Source organism: Salmo trutta, chromosome 6, assembly GCF_901001165.1.
Source record: "Salmo trutta chromosome 6, fSalTru1.1, whole genome shotgun sequence".
Lineage (NCBI taxonomy): Eukaryota > Metazoa > Chordata > Actinopteri > Salmoniformes > Salmonidae > Salmo > Salmo trutta.
The window spans coordinates 1,591,530-1,617,611 of record NC_042962.1 but is presented as its reverse complement, the minus strand read 5'-3'; the positions used below and the strand labels follow the sequence as shown (position 1 = coordinate 1,617,611).

At 43.9% G+C, this 26,082-nt stretch overlaps 2 protein-coding genes across 6 annotated transcripts in view; one reads left to right on the top strand and one right to left on the bottom strand.

Moving 5' to 3' along the window:
- LOC115195313 (glycogenin-1) overlaps window positions 1-7,205 on the top strand; it is a 29,517-nt gene extending 22,312 nt beyond the window's left edge. For 2 of the 4 annotated variants that reach the window (XM_029755087.1, XM_029755088.1), the window contains 4 exons: window positions 3,817-3,943; window positions 5,817-6,045; window positions 6,272-6,364; window positions 6,699-7,205. In XM_029755087.1, coding sequence (XP_029610947.1) covers window positions 3,817-3,943; window positions 5,817-6,045; window positions 6,272-6,364; window positions 6,699-6,857 — 608 coding nt within the window. In that variant the 3' untranslated portion in view covers window positions 6,858-7,205. The remainder of the gene's footprint in view (window positions 1-3,816; window positions 3,944-5,816; window positions 6,046-6,271; window positions 6,365-6,698) is intronic. The other 2 variants (XM_029755089.1, XM_029755090.1) reach the window with 1 other exon arrangement.
- Window positions 7,206-24,807: 17,602 nt separating this feature from the next.
- The window catches only part of LOC115195312 (cytoplasmic protein NCK1), a 57,696-nt gene continuing 56,421 nt past the window's right edge, over window positions 24,808-26,082 (bottom strand). For both annotated transcript variants that reach the window (XM_029755084.1, XM_029755085.1), the window contains one exon: window positions 24,808-25,386. In XM_029755084.1, coding sequence (XP_029610944.1) covers window positions 25,186-25,386 — 201 coding nt within the window. In that variant the 3' untranslated portion in view covers window positions 24,808-25,185. The remainder of the gene's footprint in view (window positions 25,387-26,082) is intronic.

Here is a 26,082-nt window from a genome sequence, read left to right as displayed (position 1 = left end):
TAGACCCCTTGACTTTATCCGCATTTTATGTTGCAGCCTTATTCTAAACTGTATTAAATTTTTAAAAAATCTACCTTTTTTTTAATCTCAACACTTCCTGTAATGACAAAGCGACAACAGCTTTTTAGACATTTTTGCTAATTTATCAAACCCTTCTATGAGAATTGAATTTGAGCTCTGGTGCGTCCTGTTTCCATTGATCATCCTTGAGATGTTTCTACAACTTGATTGGAGTCCACCTGTGGTGATTTCAATTGATTGGACATGATTTGGAAAGGCACACACCTGTCTATAAAGGTCCGACAATTGACAGGGTGCAAGTTGGAGCAAAAACCAAGCCATGAGGTCAAAGGAATTGTCCGTAGAGCTCTGAGACAGGATTGTGTCGAGGCACAGATCTGGGGTAGGGTACCATAAACATTTTGCAGCACTGAAGGTCCCCAAGAACACAGTGGCCTCCGTTCTTAAATGGAAGAAGTTTGGAACCACCAAGACTTCCTAGAGCTGGCCGCCCGGCCAAACTGAGCAATCGGGGGAGAAGGGCCTGGGTCAGGGAGGTGACCAAGAACCCGATGGTCACTCTGACAGAGCTCCATAGTTCCTCTGTGGAGATGGGAGAACCTTCCAGAAGGACAACCATCTCTGCAGCACTCCACCAATAAGGCCTTCACGGTAATGGCCAGACGGAAGCCGCCACTCAGTAAAAGGTACATGACAGCCCACTTGGAGTTTGCCAATAAGGATTCTGACCATTAGAAACAAGTTTCTCTGGTCTGATGAAACCAAGCTTCAACTCTTTGGCCTGAATGCCAAGCGTGTCGTCTGGAGGAAACCTGGTATCATCCCTATGGTGAAGCATAGCAGTGGTGGTAGTAGCATGCTGTGGGGATCTTTTTCAGCGGCAGGGACTGGGAAACTAGTCAGGATTAAGGGAAAGATGAACTAAGCAAAGTGCAGCAATCCAGAGCACTCAGGGACCTCAGACTGGGGCGAACGACCCAAAGCACACAGCCAAGACAACACAGGAGTGGCTTCGGGTCAAGTCTTTGAATGTCCTTGAGTGGCCCGGACTTGAACCTGAGCCAACGCCTCTGGAGAGACCTGAAAATAGCTGTGCAGCGACGCTCCCCATCCAACCTGACAGAGCTTGAGATGATCTGCAGAGAAGAGTGGGAGAAACTCCCCAAATACAGGTGTGCCAAGCTTGTAGCGTCATGCCCAAGAAGACTCGAGGCTGTAATCGCTGCCAAAGGTGCTTCAACAGAAAGTACGGAGTAATGGGTCTGACTACTTATGTAATTGTGACATTTCTGTTTTTAATACTTTTGCAAAAATTTCCAAACATGTTTTTGGTTTGTCATTATGGGGTCCATGTCTAGATTGAGACCAATACAATTTAAGCAATTTTGAATTTGGCTGTAATGTAACAAAGTGGAAAAAGTCGATGGGTCTGAATACTTTCCGAATGCCCTTTATGTAGACGTTGTGTGATTGTGAACATCCCGTTTTTATCCTGTCAGGACGGAGCCTTGTTCACGTTGTTGGCAGTTTCAAACCCAATTTCTTTTTTGTTGTTGTTGTTGCTTATCCGATCTCTAGTCTGTTTTTCCTGCAGTCTGAACAGCCAAAAAGCACATGAAATCTGATACTTCAAGCCTTCGTAGGTGATTCCTGGCCGTCAGATTTGGCCAACAGTCGAATCTGATTTTTATTTTTGCCCTCGTGTTTTTTTTAAAACTTTTTATTTATTCTTCTTGCTTGTTAGCTACTCTGATAGTTTGAGAAGAACATGTGGTGGCTAACAGACTTGTTAATTGTTTTTTACATTTTACACCTGGCGTTACTATGACGACTAGCGCAGCCTCGCCGGCAACAGTACATCCGATTTGGTCACTTTTTTTTTTTTTTTTTTTTTTTGTCTTGCTGTCAGTCGGATTTGAAAAAAAGCAAACTGATTTGTGCATGAAGGCCTGCAGTGTGAACTATGTTTTAGAGGTTGTGTTTGCAGAAAGCCTCATGGCTTTAGGAGTTACGTGTGTGTGTGTGTGTGTGTGTGTGGATCAGTTGGATAGACGGCTGAATGAGACTGACAGCCAGCTGAACCATACGTCATGCACCTGTTACCGGTTAAATCGACAGCGATTAGGCTTTGTGCGCCATCCCGTTTTGAAGTAGATCTATTCAGACAACCATAAATCATTATCTCTCCCCTCGTTAGATTATATTTTATTTATTTAGCAGACACTACAGAGCGACTTAGCATCCATTTTGAAGGTAGCTAGGTGAGACTGTATTGCTTTGGTGAAGAGTAGCAAAGCTACCGCTAATTTACACCAGTTACTGGAATCTTCAGGAATTTTTGTAATTAACAGAAAATGTATGGCAATCTATTGTAATCTATACTTGAATAACTTGGTCAATATTTTTTCGTGTGTGTGTGTGTGTGTGTGTGTGTGTCTCCCTGTTTCTAGTAGATAGACCATTTGGTCCAAGAGAATTGTCCTTTGAAAGATGCCAAAATTATGGTAGTTTACTGGTCTACTACCAAAGTTTTAGATATCTATATCAGCAAAAAAGAAATGTTCCTTTTTCAGGACCCTGTCTTTCAAAGTTCATTTGTAAAAATTCAAATAACTTCACAGAGCTTCATTGGAAAGGGTTTACACCAGGAACGCACAATCCCTCCATCAGTGCTCAGACTGTCTTCAATAGGCTGAGAGAGGCTGGACTGAGGGCTTGTAGGCCTGTTGTAAGGCAGGTCCTCATCAGAAATCACTGGCAACAACGTCGCCTATGGGCACAAACCCACCGTCACTGGACCAGACAGGACTGGCAAAAAGTGCTCTTCACTGACAAGTCGCGGTTTTGTCTCACCAGGGGTGATGGTTGGATTCGTGTTAATCGTCAAAGGAATGAGCGTTACACCAATGCCTGTACTCTGGAGCGGGATCGATTTGGAGGTGGAGGGTCCGTCATGGTCTGGGGCGGTGTGTCACAGCATCATCGGACTGAGCTTGTTGTCATTGCAGGCAATCTCAACGCTGTGCGTTACAGGGAAGACATCCTCCTCCCTCATGTGGTACCCTTCCTGCAGGCTCATCCTGACATGACCCTCCAGCATGACAATGCCACCAGCCATACTGCTCGTTCTGTGTGTGATTTCCTGCAAGACAGGAATGTCAGTGTTCTGCCATGGCCGCGAAGAGCCCGGATCTCAATCCCATTGAGCACGTCTGGGACCTGTTGGATAGGAGGGTGAGGGCTAGGGCCATTCCCCCCAGAAATGTCTGGGAACTTGCAGGTGCCTTGGTGGAAGAGGGGTAACATCTCACAGCAAGAACTGGCAAATCTGGTGCAGTCCATGAGGAGGAGATGCACTGCAGTACTTAATGCAGCTGGTGGCCACAGCAGATACTGACTTACTTTGATTTTGACCCCCCCCCCCCCCCTTTGTTCAGGGACACATTATTCCATTTCTATTAGTCACATGTCTGTGGAACTTGTTCAGTTTATGTCTCAGTTGTTGAATCTTATGTTCATACAAATATTTACACGTTAAGTTTGCTGAAAATAAACACAGTTGACAGTGAGAGGACGTTTCTTTTTTTTATATATATATTTTTTTATATATAAAAATATCTCCCTTTTTGCAACCATAGTGAAGAGAATATTATCAAGAATAATTTCCGTTTCACAACGCCTGTTTAAAATAACTTTGGTGTGTACACATATATATATATAATGTTGGGGCAAAATATATTGTGCTCCCTATTTTCCACTCTTGTTGCTAACTGCTGTTTTTTTTATTTTCTCTAGGAGGAGACCAGGGGGTTTTGAATGGCTACTTCAGTAACTGGGCAACAGCAGATATATCAAAACACCTCCCCTTCATCTACAACCTCAGCAGCATAGCAATCTACACCTACCTTCCAGCATTCAAACAGTAAGTACTCAATCTACACCTACCTTCCAGCATTCAAACCCTATGTACTCAGCCTACACCTCCCTTCCAGCATTCAAACCGTATGTAATCATGTGATAAATGGTGTGTAACTGTAGTTGCTGGTTTAGGCAGTAACTATTATCTAGATATATCTCTATTTCTTACGTTGAGAAACATTCTGCTAAATCCCAAACTAAATATTTGAGGGGTTGTCTATAATTCCCTGCCAAAACATGAACTCATACGAGTCGAAGCCCTGTCGAAGCAGGGAGGGGTTCTACTAAACTATAAGGAATTGTTTTAAGGTCATACCAAGGATCATTTTAGCTATTTAGATTTTTTAATTTCAAGACTCCTTGATCGAGCAACAAAAAAATAATATGATTTTTTTATTTTTTTACTGCTATTAGCCAACAGAAACACACTGAATAACAGATTACTGCTATTAGCCCATAGAAACACATTGAATAACAGATTACTGCTATTAGCCCATAGAAACACATTGAATAACAGATTACTGCTATTAGCCCATAGAAACACATTGAATAACAGATTACTGCTATTAGCCCATAGAAACACATTGAATAACAGTCCTTACTGCTATTAGCCCATAGAAACACATTGAATAACAGTCCTTACTGCTATTAGCCCATAGAAACACATTGAATAACAGTCCTCACTGCTATTAGCCCATAGAAACACATTGAATAACACAGTCCTCACTGCTATTAGCCCATAGAAACACATTGAATAACAGATTACTGCTATTAGCCCATAGAAACACATTGAATAACAGATTACTGCTATTAGCCCATAGAAACACATTGAATAACAGATTACTGCTATTAGCCCATAGAAACACATTGAATAACAGATTACTGCTATTAGCCCATAGAAACACACTGAATAACAGATTACTGCTATTAGCCCATAGAAACACATTGAATAACACAGTCCTCACTGCTTTTAGAGAGCAAAATGGAGAACACCATCGTGTTCTTGAGTCTCCTCTTTCCATAGAGGGGTCATAATAGTTTTGTAGGCCAAACCGTTGGGACGTTAGACGACTTTAAGCTCCTCTCTGATTCTCTCTCTCACTGCAGCTGTGACAGGCGGATGTGGTGAATTTAAGAAGCATCCAATGCAACAAAACATCTGTCGTTTTAAACTGACAGATTTTAGATGGGATTTTTATTTATTATGCTAACTAGATTGCATCAGAGTGCAGCCATTGACCTTAGGAGGGAAGAAGATCAGCCAGCAACAGTGACTCAATAGTTGACTACCTGTGAACCGCCTGGCAGGGAAAGTGGTTCTTGGGCTGCGAGAGAACGGGTAGGCGTAAGGCGATACAGTCACATGAGTGTGCTGATGCCATAACGTCAGGTTATAGGAGGGGCAGCCTCATGGGGTTAGATATTCAGCCGGAGCTCCACAGAGCCGAGACCAGAGGACGAAATAGAGGCCGTCTGTTTTAACTACTTTTTATGCCTCTGCTGCTCACAGTGGCTATTCTCTCCCCTGGCTCTCGCTTTTTCACCTGTCAAGCTCTCGCTCCCTTCACATCTTCACTTCTCTCTCTGTCTCTCTCTCTGTCTCTCTCTCTGTCTCTCTCTGTCTCTCTCTCTGTCTCTCTCTCTGTCTCTCTCTGTCTCTCTCTCTGTCTCTCTCTCTGTCTCTCTCTCTGTCTCTCTCTCTGTCTCTCTCTCTGTCTCTCTCTCTGTCTCTCTCTCTGTCTCTCTCTCTGTCTCTCTCTCTGTCTCTGTGCGTGTTCAAACTTGTCAAACCAAAACATTTACAACAATCTTTAACTGCCAGATATGAGTTACATTCACAACAAGAGCTAAGTAAATGAACATGTATTCTGTTCCAGATACGGTGGCAACGCCAAGGTGGTCCACTTCCTGGGTCAGACCAAACCGTGGAGCTACACGTACGACCCCAAGACCAAGAGGATCAGCGGGGACATCCAGGAGACCTCCACACACCCCAGCTTCCTCCTGGACTGGTGGAGCCTCTACTCTTCCTCTGTGGTGCCGATGATGACGGAGGGATACGGAGACCAGCCCTTCAACTCTGGCTGTGTGGAAGTCCGTCTAGAAGTATGAGCCTCTTGTCCTTCCTTTACAGAAACCGTTATCAAACAGCTAGAACAATTTGAATTAAGTGACTACTTGGCTGCTTATTGTTAGTAAAAGTAATGTTGGACCCACCTCCTGAATGAATTAAAATATAAATATATTTATTATGATTAGTGTTTCTAAAATGTAGTGCTACTTCAGCCCTGAAGGCTATTGATGTTTAACCCTCTCATTCGTCCGTCTAAAGTTCCAGTCCTCTGTCAAAGAAAGTTGTTACCGCCATGGTCACTGGCCTGGGTCATGGTCACAGATCAATAGTCACAAGGAAGGTGGATGGAAGGTATGACGAAGACTAGTTGGTTGTGATGCTGGGCTTAACGGACAACACCTAACTATCGCTGCTTCTTGTGGACAATCTGTTTGTACAACAAAAACGTGGCTTTGCTAATACTATAGCTGTGTGTTCTCTGACGATCGAGTAGATGGATGGTTTGAAAGTAGCGGAAATGTCTTGCTGTATAAATGCCAGGTTTTAGTTCTGTGCTACTGTTCTGTAGGTGCACTGACTGCAAAGGAACCCGTGTTTTTCTCCAGAGCTCTTAGTCTTATGGCTTGTTCCATTATTTATCAAATCGCTCCCTTCTAATATTCTTGTTTTTTTCCTTCTCTTCCAGGGAAGCAGCACGTCACATGACTCCCATCACAACGAGCCATACATGTCACCCGAGACATCGGAGGAACGCAAGCAGAAATGGGAGCAGGGCCAGGCGGACTACATGGGAATGGACTGTTTTGATAATATCCAGAAAAAGCTTGATGCTTTTCTCAAGTAGAGGGGAAACTGATTTCAGTTTAGTTAGTTTCACCCACTCCTCTCAACTCTCCATCTTACCAATAGTTGGTTCTCCATATTAGTGAGCCATTACCCAGCTCAGCTCCGAAGACGACAACACAATTCTGTTACGATGGGAAACATTCTGACATTGTTGGCAGAGGGCATCCAACTGTAATACTTGTACAGTATGTTTATCCTGTCATCTGTACTGTGAGGATTATGACACTGAAGCACCAATTTATTGACAAGCTTTTACAAGACATATATTTTTTTTCTATTTGTGAAGAAATGTTTAGAATTTAAAACCGCAATAAAATATAATAAATAAATAAATATGGCCTTGGTATATGGACATGAGCCTTTTTTCCACGTGTGGACACTTTAACAAATGAAAGATGATCAATACAGTATGCCTTGTAGTTTCATAGATGCTGGCATGGCCATATACTGTATAATTAAGAGAATTTAATGTTTTGTCCTGCCATGTCTGCACAACCTGGGCCTTCAAAGTATTCACACCCCTTGACTTATTCCACATTTAGTTGTTACAGCTTGAATTTAAAATTGATTTTTAACAGATTTTGTCACAATATCCCATTTTTGTCCGTGTGGATTATGTATTTTTTGGGGGGTTTTTTTGTTGACACATTTAAATTTAACTGAAATGTCCTTTGAGTCAAGTGTTCGACCCCTTATGGCAAGCCTAAATAAGTGCTGAAGTTGCCTGAAGTTGCCTAACGTGATTTTTGAATGACTACCTCATCTCTGTACCACCCACCCAACCCCATACATCTTTTAAGATTGTGCAGTGAATGTAACAGATTCAACCACAAAGATCGGAGGTTTTCCGACGCCTCGCAAAGAAGGGCGCCTATTGGTAGAGGGGTAAACCTTTTGAAAAAGCAGACATTGAATATCCATTTGAGCGTGGTGAAGTTACTAAACTTGGGATGGTGTATCAATACACCCAGTCACTACAAGGAAACAGGCGTCCTTCTTAACTCAGTTGCCTGAGAGGAAGGAAACCTCTCAGGGATTTCACCATGCGACCAATGGTGACTTTTTAAAACCGAGTTTAATAGCTGTGATAGAACACTGAGGATGGCTCCACAACATTGTAGTTACTCCACCAATATGAACTGAATTGACAGTGAAAAGAAGGAACCCTGTACAGAATATGCATCCTGTTTGCAATAAGGCACTAAAGTAAAACTACAAAAAAATTTAAAGAACTGTACTTTGTCCTGAATAAAGCGTTATGTTTGGGACAAATGCAACACATCACTGAGTACCACTCGCCATATTTTCAAACGTGGTGGCTTCAGTTTCTGGGTCTGCTTGGCATCGGCAAGGACTAGGGAGTTTTTTAGGAAACAAATAAAGATAAGCACAGGTGAAATCCTAGAGGAAAACCTGGTTCAGTCTGCTTTCCACCAGACACTGGGAGATGAATTCACCTTTCAGCAGGACAATAACCTAAAACACAAGGCCAATTATACACGAGTCGCTTACCAAGATGACGTTGAATTTTCCTGAGTGGCCCAGTTACAGTTTAACTTAAAGCAGCTTGAAAATGTCTAGCAATGATCAGCAACCAAGTTGAGAGCTTGAAGCTTTTTTTTCTTTTTTTTTACAGAATAATGGGCAAATATTGTACAATCCAGGTGTGCAAATCTTTTAGACTTACCCAGAAAGACAGATGTAATCACTGCCAAAGGTAATTCTAACGTGTATTGACTCGGGGTTAAATACTTACCCAATCAAGATGCTGTATATTTGTGTTTAATTTTTCATGTGGAATAAGGCAAGTGAATACTTTCTGAAGGACCTGTACGTGTTCTGCTTATGTTCTTGTGGAAAGATACTGTTCTGCTCCCTTAGTTTTTATACCGTTTGCACTTCACTTCTTCAGGCGCTGTGAGTGATCTCCTCTCCGGCTAGTTTTATCCAGGGTATTTTTTTTTTTAGTTGGCCTTAACCCAAGGTAGTTTTTTTGGGGCCTTAACCCAGGGTAGGTTTTTTAGTTGGCCTTAACCCAGGGTAGGTTTTTTTAGTTGGCCTTAACCCAGGGTAGGTTTTTTAGTTGGCCTTAACCCAGGGTAGGTTTTTTAGTTGGCCTTAACCCAGGGTAGGTTTTTAGTTGGCCTTAACCCAGGGTAGGTTTCCAGTTGGCCTTAACCCAGGGTAGGTTTCCAGTTGGCCTTAACCCAGGGTAGGTTTCCAGTTGGCCTTAACCCAGGGTAGGTTTCCAGTTGGCCTTTACCCAGGGTAGATTTGTTGTTGTTGGCCTTAACCCAGGGTAAGTTTCCAGTTGGCCTTAACCCAGGGTAGGTTTCCAGTTCAGGGTAGGTGTCCAGTTGGCCTTAACCCTCACAGTTGGGCCTTTTGAGTACCTGTTACTCCCACCTGTACTCTTGTCTAGGTACTGGCTCCTAATGCCGGTACGTGTTGATCTAGATGTTGATCTCTCTTTGTTCACCTTTGTTTTGAGCTCACTGCTGTTTTACTTGACCCAAATGGTGCCTGTACCACAGATGCTGTCACATGCTAAATAAAGTACTTGTAGAATAAATAGTGAGTTGTGCTGGGTCTTTATTTGGCACATCTTACCATAAAACAGACTGACAGACAGACAGGGTTCATTCAGGTAGGTTCATAAATAGATATAAATACATTACATGACTACATGTCATTACACCCCATATCTCTGATCTGATATGTACTCGTATCCTGATGTATTTGTTCTTTCCCACTGTATATTATCTTGAGGGTTGGATTGAGTTCATAGGAAATAAGGTGAGCACATACTTATATAGTATTGTATAGTGAAGGGCGTAGTATTGTGTAGGGCAGAGTATCATAGTAATGTGTAGGGCAGGGTATTCTGGCTATGTAGTATTGTGTAGAGCATTGCAGAGAATCATAGTTATATAGTATTGTGTAGGGCAGAGTATCAGTTATGTAGTATTGTGTAGAGCAGAGTATTATAGTTATATAGTATTGTGTAGGGTAGAGTATTATAGTTATAGTATTGTGTAGGGCAGAGTATCAGTTATGTAGTATTGTGTAGAGCAGAGTATTATAGTTATATAGTATTGTGTAGGGTAGAGTATTATAGTTATAGTATTGTGTAGGGCATAGTATTAGTTATGTAGTATTGTGTAGGGTAGAGTAGTATAGTTATATAGTATTGTGTAGGGCAGAGTATCAGTTATGTAGTATTGTGTAGGGCAGGGCAGAGTATTATAGTTATGTAGTATTGTGTAGGGTAGAGTATTATAGTTATGTAGTATTGTGTAGGGCAGAGTATTATAGTTATGTAGTATTGTGTAGGGCAGAGTATTATAGTTATGTAGTATTGTGTAGGGCAGAGTATTATAGGTATTCAGTATTGTGTAGGGCAGAGTATTATAGTTATGTAGTATTGTGTAGGGCAGAGTATTATAGATATGTAGTATTGTGTAGGGCAGAGTATTATAGTTATGTAGTATTGTGTAGAGCAGAGTATCAGTTATGTAGTATTGTGCAGAGCATAGTAGTATAGGTTTGTAGTATTGTGTAGGGCAGAGTATTTTAGTTATGTAATATTTCGTAGGGCAGAGGATCAGTTATGTAGTATTGTGTAGAGCAGAGTATTATAGTTATATAGTATTGTGTAGAGCAGAGTATTATAGTTATATAGTATTGTGTAGAGCAGAGTATTATAGTTATGTAGTATTGTGTAGGGTAGAGTATCAGTTATGTAGTATTGTGTAGAGCAGATGGGTGAACCGTTACTGTCTTAATGACCTGCTGGGTGAACCGTTACTCTCTTAATGACCTGCTGGTTATACCGTTACGGTCTTAATGACCTGCTGGGTGAACCGTTACTGTTTTATGGGTTATAAGTGATGCACTGCAGTCCCTTTGACATTCATATCCATCATATCCATTTATTTAACCACAAAAAGTCAAATCGTCAAAAAGAGACTTTCAATTTTAACTGTTGTCTCGGCAGACGGAGGCCCTTTGTTCTGCCTGGCCAGGACCCCGTCTGGGCTGTCAGCCTGTCTTAGGGACCAGGGCCCGTATCCACAAACCGACTTAGAGTAGAAGTACTGGTCTAGGATCTGTCCATACGATCGTATTTATTATGATCTATAAGGCTAAACTGATCCTCGATCAGCTCTCCTACTCTGAGATGTTTTGTGGATACGGGCCCTGAGCTAGAGAAGAACTGTTGGGTTCTTGCTGTTCTGTTTGTTGCCCAGTCCGGAACAGGCCATGCTGCCTACTGTATGGCCCTGTGAGACTCGGCTAGACTCATTCCAGGCTATGAAATAACAACAGACTGGCTTTGAGAGATTATAATCATCCGCATGGTTGGTTTTAATAATCGGAGGACTTTGGCCTTGCAAACGTATGTAAACAAGCATTTTATATTTAAACAGTTAAGATTTTGTAATTGATGAAAACCTTTTGGTTTTGTAATCTGTGGATTGGAATATTTTTGTAGATTTAAAGTTAACAGTAAAAATATTGTTGCAATCAGATTTCCTTTCAAAGATGATCTGGAATAAACAACTATATGATAACAATTCTCCATTTCCTTCATTCCCATTTGGTGGGGGGTTCATCTCCTTGACTTGTAACCAAACCACCAGAGGAAAGGTGCACTATTATAGCTGACCACCAGATGATGCAATTGCACAGCACAACATGTTAGAAAGATAAATGGGGATGTCCTGTATTCAACAGCAGTGTTCCAGTTCAGTGTTCCAGGTCAGTTATCATGATGTTCTGTATTCAACAGCAGTGTTCCAGTTCAGTGTTCCAGTTCAGTTATCATGATGTTCTGTATTCAACAGCAGTGTTCCAGTTCAGTGTTCCAGTTCAGTGTTCCAGTTCAGTTATCATGATGTTCTGTATTAACAGCAGTGTTCCAGTTCAGTGTTCCAGTTCAGCTATCATGATGTTCTGTATTAACAGCAGTGTTCCAGGTCAGTGTTCCAGGTCAGTGTTCCAGTTCAGTGTTCCAGGTCAGTGTTCCATGATCTTTCTAGCCCATATACAGTATATAGACCATAATTTTTTTGCCACAAAAACAAGTAAATGAATTGCCATGCATTTAATAGTGCCTCATAATCACAAATGTAATCTTCCACTGCCTGCATACTATATACAGGCCTAGTCTTCTCAGGAACATACTGTCTATGTTGGAATCATGATGCATTATCTATCTGAGTCATAACAGAGGAGTCACACACAGCTCTCCAGATGTCAGCCCCCAAACCCTCCATGGGAACTGACATATCACAATGGATAACGTGGCCTTCGTTAGCCAATACAGAAAAACCCGGACGATCTCCCTGCTCATAGGCTTTTGGATTAATCAGTTTAATCTACCAACCAATCCTCTCCCACAATACCTTCCCCCTAACCCTTCCCACGCATAACAATCAGGTGATTCGCTAAAATTAAATGACAAAATACTTTACTCATTAGGTCACTCTAATAGAATTCTGTGGTCACTCCCACTAAGGCCAATTTTGAATGGTTGTTAACCCAGGATTATATGCATTGTGCCTGGCGATGAGGTTAGAGTAGGGCAAAACAACATGGAAGCAGCACCAAGCTATCACAGATCATCTGCTATCAACATCAGAATTGTTATTACATCTGGCTTCAGCCCAGACATATCTGTCCAAGTCCACCTCATGCAGTTTATACAGTAAACTAAGTACAATTCATTTGCAGTTTTAGTAAACCTTCCTAGCAGATACAAAGTAAAATATATTCAGAGGCAGCTTTGACAAATATTTAACTCTGAAGAACAAACAGAAAGTTGGAGGTGATATTGAACAATCCTGTGTGTTTCAGGATCGATCGAAACATCCGTAAATCTGTGTGTTTCAGGATCGATCTATACATCGGTAAAGCTGTGTGTTTCAGGATCGATCTATACATCCGTACGGCTGTGTGTTTCAGGATCGATCTATACATCCGTAAGGCTGTGTGTTTCAGGATCTATCTATACATCCTCCATTTATTAGGGTTGCAAAATTCCAGCAAGTTTCCCAAAATTCCACAGAAATTCTGGTTGAAGAATTCCTGGAAATACAAGGGAATAAGCAGGGAATATGGGGAAAGTTACCGTAATTTCGCAAACCTATACAGCAGTAACGTGATGCCCAACCCTAAATACAGCAGTAACGTAAATACAGCAGTAACGTGATGCCCAACCCTAAATACAGCAGTAACATGATGCCCAACCCTAAATACAGCAGTAACATGATGCCCAACCCTAAATACAGCAGTAACGTGATGCCCAGCCCTAAATACAGCAGTAACGTGATGACGTAGGAAACACGTAAAAGTTGCTAGATATTGGTGGGAACTGGAACACCCTGTGGTACACGTCGATCCAGAGCATCCCAAACATGCTCAATGTCTGGTGAGTATGCAGTTCATGATAGGACATTTTCAGCTTCTAGGAATTGTGTACAGATCCATGCGACATGGGGTCGTGCATTATCATGCTGAAACATGAGGTGATGGTGGTGGATGAATGGCATGACAATGGGATTCAGGATCTCGTCTCGGTATTTCTGTGAATTCAAATTGCTATTGATAAAATGCGATTGTGTTCATTGTCCGTAGCTTATGCATATACCATAACCCCACCGCCACCATGGGGCACTCTGGTCACAACACTGACGTCAGCAAACCGCTAGCCCACACAATGCCATACACGCTGTGTGCCATTTTCCTGGTACAAATGAAACTGGGATTCATGCGTGAAGAGCACACTTCTCCAGCGTGCCAGTGGCCATCGAACGTGAGCATTTCCCCACTGAAGTCAGTTACGACGCTGAACTGCAGTCAGGTCAAGACCCTGGTGAGGACGACAAGCAAGCAGATGAGCTTCCTTGAAACGGTTTCTGACAGTTTGTGCAGAAATTCTTTGGTTGGACGTACTGCCAAATTCTTTAAAACAACGTTGGAGGCGGCTTATGGTAGAGAAATGAACATTATATTATCTTGCAACAGCTTTGGTGGGCATTCCTGCAGTCAGCATGCCAATTGCACACTCCTTCAAAACTTGAAACATCTGTGGCATTGTGTTGTGTGACAAAACTGCACATTTTAGAGTGGCCTTTTATTGTCCCCAGCACAAGGTGCACCTGTGTAATGATCCTGCTGTTTAATCAGTTTCTTGATATGCTACACCTGTCAGGTGGATGGATTATCTTGACAAAGGAGAAATGCTCACCAACAGAATGTAAACAAATTCGTGCACAACATTTGAGAGAAATAAAGTTTGTGTGCATATGGAACATTTCTGGGATCTTTTATTTCAGCTCATGAAACATGGGACCAACACTTTACATGTTGCGTTTATATTTTTGTTCAGTGTTGTTAGTTTTCTTTGATTAATCTCTCATCATTCATTTATCCGTTCACTTTCTTCTTCTGTGGACTTTATCTGGCGGTTGGCAACCAACTTTAAGGTGCTTTACCACCACCAACTGGACTGGAGTGTGGACCTCAGTTCATCTTTCAATAACCCATGTGGGTCTATGCTCCTAGCAACCAATGAGGAGACTGCACGTGGGTCTATGCTCCTAACAACCAATGAGGAGACGGCACGTGGGTCTATGCTCCTAACAACCAATGAGGAGACGGCACGTGGGTCTATGCTCCTAACAACCAATGAGGAGATGGGAGAGGCAGGACTTGTAGCGCATCAACCGTCTAAAATGGAACCATTTTCTTGTTTTTTATTTATTTAAAGATGGCCAGGGGCACAAACTCAGACATCATTCAAACATGAAGCATGTGTGTTTAGTGAGTCTGCCAGATCACAGGCAGTCAGGATGACCAGGTATAATTGCGTGAATTGGACCATTTTCCTGTCCTGCTAAAAATGTAACGAGTACTTTTGGATGTCAGGGAAAATGTATGGAGTAAAGTACATTATTTTCATTAAGAATGTAGTGAAGTAAAAATGTTAATTGTCAAAAATATACACAAAAGTTTTAGAACACCTACTCATTCAAGGGTTTTTCTTTATTTTTATTTATTTTCTACGTTGTAGAATAATAGTGAAGACATCAAAACTATGAAATAACACATATGGAATCATGTAGTAACCAAAGAAATACTGATACGACAGAGCGTCTCAGGGCTGATCTGGGATCATTTTAACCGTGTATATTGTAGTTAATGGGTGACCTGATAAGACAGAGCGTCTCAGTGGCTGATCTGGGATCATTTTAGCAGTTTATATTGTAGTTAATGGGTGACCTGATACGACAGAGCGTGGCCACGAGTAAGACATTTAAGTGTGTTAACCCTCGTAAGGCTGCCGGCCAAGACGGCATCCCTAGACGCGTCCTAAGAGCATGAGCAGACCAGCTAGCTGGTGTGTTTACGGACATATTCAATCTCTCCTTATCTCAAGTCTGCCGTTCCCACATGCTTCAAGATGGCCACCATTGTTCCTGTTCCCAAGAAAGCAAAGGTAACTGAACTAAATGACTATCGCCCCGTAGCACTCAATTCTGTCATCATGAAGTGCTTTGAGAGACTAGTCAAGGATCATATCACCTCCACCTTACCCAACACCCTAGACCCACTTCAGTTTGCTTATCGCCCCAATAGATCCACAGACGACGCAATCGCCATCACACTGCACACTGCCCTAACCCATCTGGACAAGAGGAATACCTATGTAAGAATGCTGTTCATTGACTATAGCTCAGCATTCAACACCATAGTACCCTCCAAACTCATCATTAAGCTGTAGACCCTGGGTCTGAACCCCGCCCTGTGCAACTGGGTCCTGGACTTCCTGACAGGCCGCCCCCAGGTGGTGAAGGTAGGAAACAACATCTCCACCCTGCTGATCCTCAACACTGGGGCTCTACAGGGGTGCGTTCTCAGCCCTCTCCTGTACTCCCTGTTCACCCATGACTGCATGGCCCAGCACGCCTCCAACTCAATCATCACGTTTGCAGATGACACTACAGTGGTAGGCTTGATTACCAACAACGATGAGACGGCCTACAGGGAGGAGGTGAGGGCCCTCAGAGTGTGGTGTCAGGAAAATAACCTCTCACTCAACGTCAACAAAACAAAGGAGATGATTGGGAACTTCAGGAAACAGCAGAGGGAGCACCCCCCCTATCCACATCGACGGGACAGTAGTGGAGAAGGTGGAAAGATTCAAGTTCCTCGGAGTACACATCAAGGACAAACTGAAATGGTCCATCCACACAGACAGCGTGGTGAAGAATGCGCAGCAGCGCCTCTTCAACCTCAGGAGGCTGAAAGAAATTTGGCTTGGCACCTAAAATCCTCCCAAACTTTTACAGATGTACAATTGAGAGCATCCTGTCGGGCTATATCACCGCCTGGTACGGCAGCTGCTCTGCCCATAACCGCAAGGCTCTCCAGAGGGTGGTGTGGTCTGCACAACGCATCACCGGGGGCAAACTACCTGCCCCCCAGGACACCTACACCACCCGATGTCACAGGAAGGCCAAAAAGATCATCAAGGACAACAACCACCCGAGCCACTGCCTGTTCACCCCGCTATCATCCAGAAGGCGAGGTCAGTACAGGTGCATCAAAGCTGGGACCGAGAGACTGAAAAACAGCTTCTATCTCAAGGCCATCAGACTGTTAAACAGCCATCACTAACACAGAGAGGCTGCTGCCTATATATACAGTAGTGGCCAAAAATGTTGGCAACCTTGCACTTTTTTCAAGTAACTCACAATTTTCCCTAAAAAATAAGTTGAAATTCCACAATTCTTTATTTCAATGTTAATGTTACAGAACCTTTGTTTTTGATTCAGAACTTAATATATCCATTTAAATTAGAAAATAAACAAATAGCATTGACAAAATTATTGACACCCTATACTTAATATTTGGTAGCACAGCCTTTGGTCAAAATAACTGCAATCAAGCGCTTCCTGTAACCATCGATGAGCTTCCTGCCCCACTGTACTGGCAGTTTGGCCCACTCCTCTTGTGCAAACTGCTCCAGTTCTCCCAGATTAGAAGGGTGCCTTCTCCTATCTGCTGTTTTCAGATCTCTCCACAAGTTTTCAATGAGATTTGGATCTGGATTCATTGCTGGCTACTTCAGAACAGTCCAGCGTTTTGTCTTGAACCATTCTTGGGTGCTTTTTGAAGTGTGTTTTGGGGTCATTGTCCTGCTGGAAGACCCATGACCTTCGACGGAGACCCAGATTTCTGACACTGGGTCCCACATTGCGCTCCAAAATACTTTGGTATTCACCTTATTTCATGATGCCTATTTCGCAACAAAGCATCCTTCACTCATGCTGCCAAACATACTCTCGTAAAACTGACCATCCTACCAATCCTCGACTTCGGCGATTTCATTTACAAAATAGCCTCCAACACTCTACTCAATAAACTGGATGCAGTTTATCACAGTGCCATCCGTTTTGTCACCAAAGCCCCATATACTACCCACCACTGCGACCTGTACGCTCTCGTTGGCTGGCCCTCTCTTCATACTCGTCGCCAAACCCACTGGCTCCAGGTCATCTACAAGACCCTGCTAGGTAAAGTCCCCCCTTATCTCCGCTCACTGGTCACCATAGCAACACCCACCTGTAGCACGCACGCAGGTATATCTCTCTGGTCACCCCTAAAGCCAACTCCTCCTTTGGCCGCCTCTCCTTCCAGTTCTCTGCTGCCAATGACTGGAACGAACTGCAAAAATCTCTGAAACTGGAAACACTTATCTCCCTCACTAGCTTTAAGCACCAGCTGTCAGAGCAGCTCACAGATCACTGCACCTGTACATAGCCCATCTATAATTTAGCCCAAACAACTACCTCTTCCCCTACTGTATTTATTTATTTTGCTCCTTTGCACCCCATTATTTCTATTTCTACTTGGCACTTTCTTCCACTACAAATCTACCATTCCAGTGTTTTACTTGCTATATTGTATTTACTTTGCCACCATGGCCTTTTTTGCCTTTACCTCCCTTATCTCACCTCATTTGCTCACATTGTAATATAGACTTATTTTTCTACTGTATTATTGACTGTATGTTTGTTTTACTCCATATGTAGATCTGTGTTGTTATATGTGTCGAACTGCTTTGCTTTATCTTGGCCAGGTCGCAGTTGTAAATGAGAACTTGTTCTCAACTTGCCTACCTGGTTAAATAAAGGTGAAATAAAAAAAGTAAAACATTAAAAATGCCATGCACACATTCAAGGCACCCAGTTACCAGAGGTAGGAAATCAACCCCAAAACATCACTGAACCTCCTCCATGTTTGACTGTAGGGAAGGTGTTATTTTCTGTGAAAGCTTCATTTTGTTTTCTGCAAACATTGAGGTTCTTTACCAAACATCTCTAATTTGGTTTCATCTGAACATTCACCCAGAAGGATTTTGGTTCAGGTGTGTTTTGGCAAATTGCAGTCAGGCTTTCTTATATCTTTCACTCAGCAGGTCTTCCTGGATCTCCTACCATATAACCTTCAATTCCAAAGTAAATGAGAATCACCTGCTTGAAATCTAATTATTTCCAACTACTTCTAGAAGGTGCCAATATTATTGTCCGGGCCCTTTTAGGATTTCTTCTTGGAATTAGCTAAGATTTAGTAAATTATAACGTTTTTTTTGGGGGGGGGGGGGGGGGGTTCACCTGCACACCGAAGACATACATATGTGGATACCAAAACATGTTTTAATTTCAACAGTTTTCTGGAAGACATGGTGCATTATTTGAAAAAAAGTGCAAGTGTGCCAATATTTTTGGCTATAGCTGTATATAGACTTGATACCATTGGCCACTTTAATAATGTTTACATATTTTGCATAACTCATCTCATATGTATATACTGTATTCTATACTATTCTACTGTATCTTAGTCTATGCCGCTCTGACATCGCTCGTCCATATATTATATATTCTTAATTCAATTACTTTACTTAGATGTGTGTGTATTAGATAGTTGTTGGGGAATTGTTAGATTACTTGTTAGATATTACTGCTCTGTCGGAGACAGAAACACAAGTGTTTCGCTACACCTGTAATAACATCTGCTAAACACGTGTATGTGACCCAATAACAATTTGATTTGATTTGAGCTAGAGTTTAAGGTCACTTGATTATTTAGCATTAAATATTTTCCATTGACAGAGATACACATCAAAATGTTACTCAAGTCTTGATAGGAAGAGTGATCTGTTTGGATGGAAGAGGAAGTTTTGAGAAGAGATGAGTTGGAACATAAATCAGTTCAACATCTCTACCGGATCAGTAACATACGTACATGCAAATCTGTAATCAGATAACACACTGCTATGACAGGCTAGAGGGAAGCACAAGGGACGTAGGGGGACAGACGGCACTAAGACAGTAGGTGTTGAATAGCCTGGTACCAGATCTGTTAGTGCTGTCTGATGGGGTGGCACTAAGACAGTAGGTGTTGAATAGCCTGGTACCAGATCTGTTAGTGCTGTCTGATGGGGTGGCACTAAGACAGTAGGTGTTGAATAGCCTGGTACCAGATCTATTAGTGCTGTCTGATGGGGTGGCACTAAGACAGTAGGTGTTGAATAGCCTGGTCTCAGATCTGTTAGTGCTGTCTGATGGGGCGGCACTAAGACAGTAGGTGTTGAATAGCCTGGTACCAGATCTATTAGTGCTGTCTGATGGGGCGGCACTAAGACAGTAGGTGTTGAATAGCCTGGTACCAGATCTGTTAGTGCTGTCTGATGGGGTGGCACTAAGACAGTAGGTGGTGAATAGCCTGGTCTCAGATCTGTTAGTGCTGTCTGATGGGGTGGCACTAAGACAGTAGGTGTTGAATAGCCTGGTACCAGATCTGTTAGTGCTGTCTGATGGGGTGGCACTAAGACAGTAGGTGTTGAATAGCCTGGTACCAGATCTGTTAGTGCTGTCTGATGGGGTGGCACTAAGACAGTAGGTGTTGAATAGCCTGGTACCAGATCTGTTAGTGCTGTCTGATGGGGTGGCACTAAGACAGTAGGTGTTTACGGCCACTTTCCCCATGATCCTTTGCATGTTACGGCCTCATTCCCCATGATCCTTTGCTAGTTACGGCCTCATTCCCCATGATCCTTTGCTAGTTACGGCCTCATTCCCCATGATCCTTTGCTAGTTACGGCCTCATTCCCCATGATCCTTTGCTAGTTACGGCCACTTTCCCCATGATCCTTTGCTATTTACGGCGTCATTCCCCATGATCCTTTGCTATTTACGGCGTCATTTCCCATGATCCTTTGCTACTTACGGCCTCTTTCCCCATGATCCTTTGCTAGTTACGGCCTCTTTCCCCATGATCCTTTGCTAGTTACGGCCTCTTTCCCCATGATCCTTTGCTAGTTACGGCCACTGTCCCATGATCCTTTGCTAGTTACGGCCTCATTCCCCATGATCCTTTGCTAGTTACGGCCTCATTCCCCATGATCCTTTGCTAGTTACGGCCTCATTCCCCATGATCCTTTGCTAGTTACGGCCTCTTTCCCCATGATCCTTTGCTAGTTACGGCCACTGTCCTATGATCCTTTACTAGTTACGGCCTCATTCCCCATGATCCTTTGCTAGTTACGGCCTCATTCCCCATGATCCTTTGCTACTTACGGCCTCTTTCCCCATGATCCTTTGCTAGTTACGACCTCTTTCCCCATGATCCTTTGCTAGTTACGGCCTCTTTCCCCATGATCCTTTGCTAGTTACGGCCACTTTCCCCATGATCCTTTGCTAGTTACGGCCACTTTCCCCATGATCCTTTGCTACTTACGGCCTCTTTCCCCATGATCCTTTGCTAGTTACGGCCACTGTCCCCATGATCCTTTGCTAGTTACGGCCTCTTCCCCCATGATCCTTTGCTATTTCTTGGAGCCTTTCTGCTCCGTTCATCAATACAGTGTGACACGCTTCAAACTGAAATGCTTCCGTCTTCATGCTCCATCAGGAGTTTTCCGTAGGAAAACGTGGACTACGTCAGCGCTACCACTCTCTACTGGTTTTAATGAGAGCATTGTGTTTGGTACAAATCATTCCCTAAGTTCTAGACCTCAGCTGAATCTGGTAATGAATGAAGTGGCTGTTGAACAAGTTGAGGAGACTAAATTACTTGGCATTACGATAGTGTAAACTGTCAACAAGGTCAAAACATATAGATTCAATGGTTGTAAAGATGGGGAGAGGTCTGTCCGTAATAAAGAGATGCTCTGCTTTTTTGACGCCACACTCCACAAAGCAAGTTCTGCAGGCTCTAGTTTAGTCTAATCTTGATTATTGTCCAGTCGTGTGGTCCAGTGCTGCAAGTAAAGACCTAGTTAAGCTGCAGCTGGTCCAGAACAGAGCATCACGTCTTGCTCTTCATTGTAATCAGAGGGCTGATATAAATACTATGCATGCCAGTCTCTCTTGGTTAAGAGTTGAAGAGAGACTGACTGCATCACTTCTTCTTTTTATAAGAAACAATGTGTTGAAAATCCCAAATTGTTTGCATAGTCAACTTACACACACTTACCCCACCAGGGGTCTTTTCACAGTCCCCAAATCCAGAACGAATGTAAGAAAGAATACAGTATTATATAGTCATTACTAAATGTTGCTCTGTTCCATTGCTCAGAAAAACAGCAAACCTGGATTAAAACAGATAAATCAACGCCACTCCCCTATTTGACCTGGATACTGTGTTAATGTATTGATATGTAGGCTATTTGACCAGATACTGTGTTAATGTATTGATATGTAGGCTATTTGACCAGATACTGTGTTAATGTATTGATATGCAGGCTATTTGACCAGATACTGTGTTAATGTATTGATATGTAGGCTATTTGACCAGATACTGTGTTAATGTATTGATATGTAGGCTACGTGTGATGTTTTAAATGTATGTAGTTCTGTCCTTGAGCTGTATTATGTCATGTTTTGTGTGGAACCCAGGAAGAGCAGCTGCTGCTTTAGGAACAGCTAATGGGATCCTAATAAAAGACCCTCAAAAAACGTCCAGGGGAGGAGACGTCCAGGGGAGGAGACGTCCCAGGGGAGGAGACGTCCCAGGGGAGGAGACGTCCAGGGGAGGAAACGTCCAGGGGAGGAAACGTATAGGAGAGGAATAGGGGAGGAGACGTATAGGGGAGGAAACGTATAGGAGACGTATAGGGGAGGAAACGTCCAGGGGAGGAAACGTCCAGGGGAGGAGACGTCCAGGAGAGGAGACGTCTAGGGGAGGAAACGTATAGGAGAGGAATAGGGGACGAAACATCCAGGGGAGGAAACGTCCAGGAGAGGAAACGTATAGGGGAGGAAACGTCCAGGAGAGGAAACGTATAGGGGAGGAAACGTCCAGGAGAGGAAACGTATAGGGGAGGAAACGTCCAGGAGAGGAGACGTCCAGGAGAGGAGACGTCCAGGAGAGGAGACGTCCAGGAGAGGAGACGTATAGGGGAGGAGACGTCCAGGAGAGGAGACGTATAGGAGAGGAGACGTATAGGAGAGGAATAGGGGAGGAAACGTCCAGGGGAGGAAACGTCCAGGAGAGGAAACGTCCAGGAGAGGAAACGTCCAGGGGAGGAAACGTATAGGAGAGGAAACGTCCAGGGGAGGAAACGTCCAGGGGAGGAAACGTCCAGGGGAGGAAACGTCCAGGGGAGGAAACGTCCAGGGGAGGAAACGTCCAGGGGAGGAAACGTCCAGGGGAGGAAACGTCCAGGGGAGGAAACGTCCAGGAGAGGAGACGTCCAGGGGAGGAGACGTCCAGGGGAGGAGACGTCCAGGGGAGGAGACGTCCAGGGGAGGAGACGTCCAGGGGAGGAGACGTCCAGGGGAGGAGACGTCCAGGGGAGGAGACGTCCAGGGGAGGAAACGTCCAGGGGAGGAAACGTCCAGGGGAGGAAACGTATAGGAGAGGAATAGGGGAGGAGACGTATAGGGGAGGAAACGTCCAGGGGAGGAAACGTCCAGGGGAGGAAACGTCCAGGGGAGGAGACGTCTAGGGGAGGAAACGTATAGGAGAGGAATAGGGGAGGAGACGTCTAGGAGAGGAGACGTATAGGGGAGGAAACGTCCAGGGGAGGAAACGTCCAGGGGAGGAGACGTCCAGGAGAGGAGACGTCCAGGAGAGGAGACGTCCAGGAGAGGAGACGTCTAGGGGAGGAAACGTCCAGGGGAGGAGACGTCCAGGAGAGGAGACGTCCAGGAGAGGAGACGTCTAGGGGAGGAAACGTATAGGAGAGGAATAGGGGAGGAAACATCCAGGGGAGGAGACGTCCAGGGGAGGAAACGTCCAGGGGAGGAAACGTATAGGGGAGGAAACGTATAGGGGAGGAAACGTATAGGGGAGGAGACGTCCAGGAGAGGAGACGTCCAGGAGAGGAGACGTCCAGGAGAGGAGACGTCTAGGGGAGGAAACGTATAGGAGAGGAATAGGGGAGGAAACATCCAGGGGAGGAAACGTCCAGGAGAGGAAACGTCCAGGGGAGGAAACGTCCAGGGGAGGAAACGTCCAGGGGAGGAAACGTCCAGGGGAGGAAACGTCCAGGGGAGGAAACGTCCAGGGGAGGAAACGTATAGGAGAGGAAACGTCCAGGAGAGGAAACGTCCAGGGGAGGAAACGTCCAGGAGAGGAAACGTCCAGGGGAGGAGACGTCCAGGGGAGGAAACGTCTAGGGGAGGAAACGTCCAGGGGAGGTGGAAGCATCACATCATGTACTGGTGCTTAACCCAGTGGCATCACTGCTACAGGTAAGACACATTCAGGTAACACCATCCACCCGACTCTATACTGTTGGTGCAGAAAAGCTGTTCAGAACAGAACCGGTCCTCGGACCTGTAACCTCAACTACAGACAGATAGGAGAGCAGAGATCCATACAGTATCTCTCCTGACCTCAGTCAATGGTAACATTTTACACAGTACAATATCCTAAATGGTCGAGGATGAAATGAAACCCTGGTCATTTAATCATTTTTATTCAGGTTGAGCAGTAAATTAGCAGGACTGTGGATTATTGTCCACAACATATGTTGTACGACGTTGAGAGAGTTAAGACAGACAAAAATACAATGAAATGTTTAGCAAGGCTAGATTCTGGATCCTCGACGAAAGGCCTCATAGCCGCGGGAAGAAGGGGCGATGAAGGAGCTTGCAGCATCCGCTGATAAATCTAAAAAATATTTATATTTATTGAACTAGGCCTTTATTACTAATCACTTGGCAGCAAACCTCGTTGACTGCACCCCCAATCCAAAACATGCTCACTGGTAACTGGTCGTTATTGGGTATGTTTGGGTAGAATAAAAAAACATCACATTTTAAAAAATAAACTTTATATATATATATATATTATTCACAACTAAACGTATACTGGAAAAAAATATAAAACGCAACATGCAACAATTTCAAAGATGTTACTGAGTTACAGTTAATGAGGAAATAAGTCAATTGGAAAAAAAATTCATGAGGCCCTAATCTATAGATTTCACATGATTGGGCAGGGCCGGGCCGGGCTAGTGTGGGGCGGGCCAGGGCGGGCCGGGCTAGTGTGGTTACACGTGGTCTGCAGTTGTGAGGCCAGTTGGACGAACTTACAAATACTCTAAAACTACATTGGAGGTGGATCATGGTAGCAATTATCTTACAACATCTCTAGTGGACATTCCTGCAGTCAGCATGCCAATTGCAAACTCCCTTAAAACTTGAGACATCTGTGGCATTGTGTTGTTTTGACAAAACTGCACGTTTTAGAGTGGCCTTTTATTGTCCCCCAGCACAAGGTGCACCTGTGTAATGATCATGCTGTTTAATCAGCTTCTTGATATGCCACACCTGTCAGGTGGATAAATTATCTTGGCAAAGAAATGCTCACTAACAGGGATGTGCACAAACATTTAGAGAAATAAGCTTTTTGTGCGTATGAAAACATTTTTTGGGATCTTTTATTTCAGCTCATGAAACATGGGACCAACACTTTACATGTTGCGTTTATATTTTTGTTCAGTGTAGATTTAGTAGATGGCATAATGACCTAGACACATGATCCGCCAACAGGTCTGACAGAATGTCCTTTCCCCCCCCCCCCTCCACTCCTTCTTCTTCTCTCTCCTCCTCCTCCCTTTTCTTCTTGCTCACAGCTCCTGGCACATAAGTAGTCCTAGTGATGTGAAGTCTCCAGTCTGAGTGTATGTACTGTTTCTTTCCCTCCGTGTGTTTGTGTTTGTCAGTGTTTGTCAGTGTGTGTGTGTGTTTGTGTGTATTTGTGTGTGTGTGTGTGTGTGTGTGTGTGTGTTTAAGAGTGTGTGATCAAGAGGCAGCCAGGGCCTTAACTAAGTAGAGCTTGTCTCCCTGCTCGCTGGTGAAGATGGGAGCCTTCTTGTAGTGTTCCACCAAGTCCTCCAGTGAACTGAACTGCCTTTGGCCGATGCAGTACACACCATCCTTCAACTGAACCTTAAAATGCTTGTTCTTCCCCTGGGCCTTCAGAGAGATGGAGAAATCATTGGGCTAGAGGGAGAGAGAGACAGGGACAGGGACAGAGACAGAGAGAGAGAGACAGGGACAGAGAGAGAGAGAGACAGAGAGACAGAGAGACAGAGAGACAGAGGGACAGAGGGACAGAGAGAGAGGGACAGAGAGAGAGAGAGAGAGAGGGACAGAGAGAGAGAGAGAGAGAGGGACAGAGAGAGAGAGAGAGAGAGAGAGAGGGACAGAGAGAGAGAGAGAGAGGGACAGAGAGAGAGAGAGAGGGACAGAGAGAGAGAGAGAGGGACAGAGAGAGAGAGAGAGAGGGACAGAGAGAGAGAGAGAGAGGGACAGAGAGAGAGAGAGAGAGGGACAGAGAGAGAGAGAGGGACAGAGAGAGAGAGAGGGACAGAGAGAGAGAGAGAGGGACAGAGAGAGACGGAGAAAGGTCAATACAAGCTGTAAAGTGAGCAGTAAACACAGCCCTATTTATCTCATGACAGATTCTACTACTTGTGACTGTAGGGCCAAAAGGACCAATGGGCCCCAACAGTTTCAAGTTGAATTAGTCGTATGGTATACATCGTCCAATGAAACGCTTACTTACAGGTTCCTCCTCGACAAGGCAGGGCGCTACGCTACTGTTTATAAGTTTAATATAAGAACTCTGAAAATGTGTCAAATAAATTATGTTCAGCTCAGCATTTGGTTTGTTAACTTGCTAGATGTCACGATAAA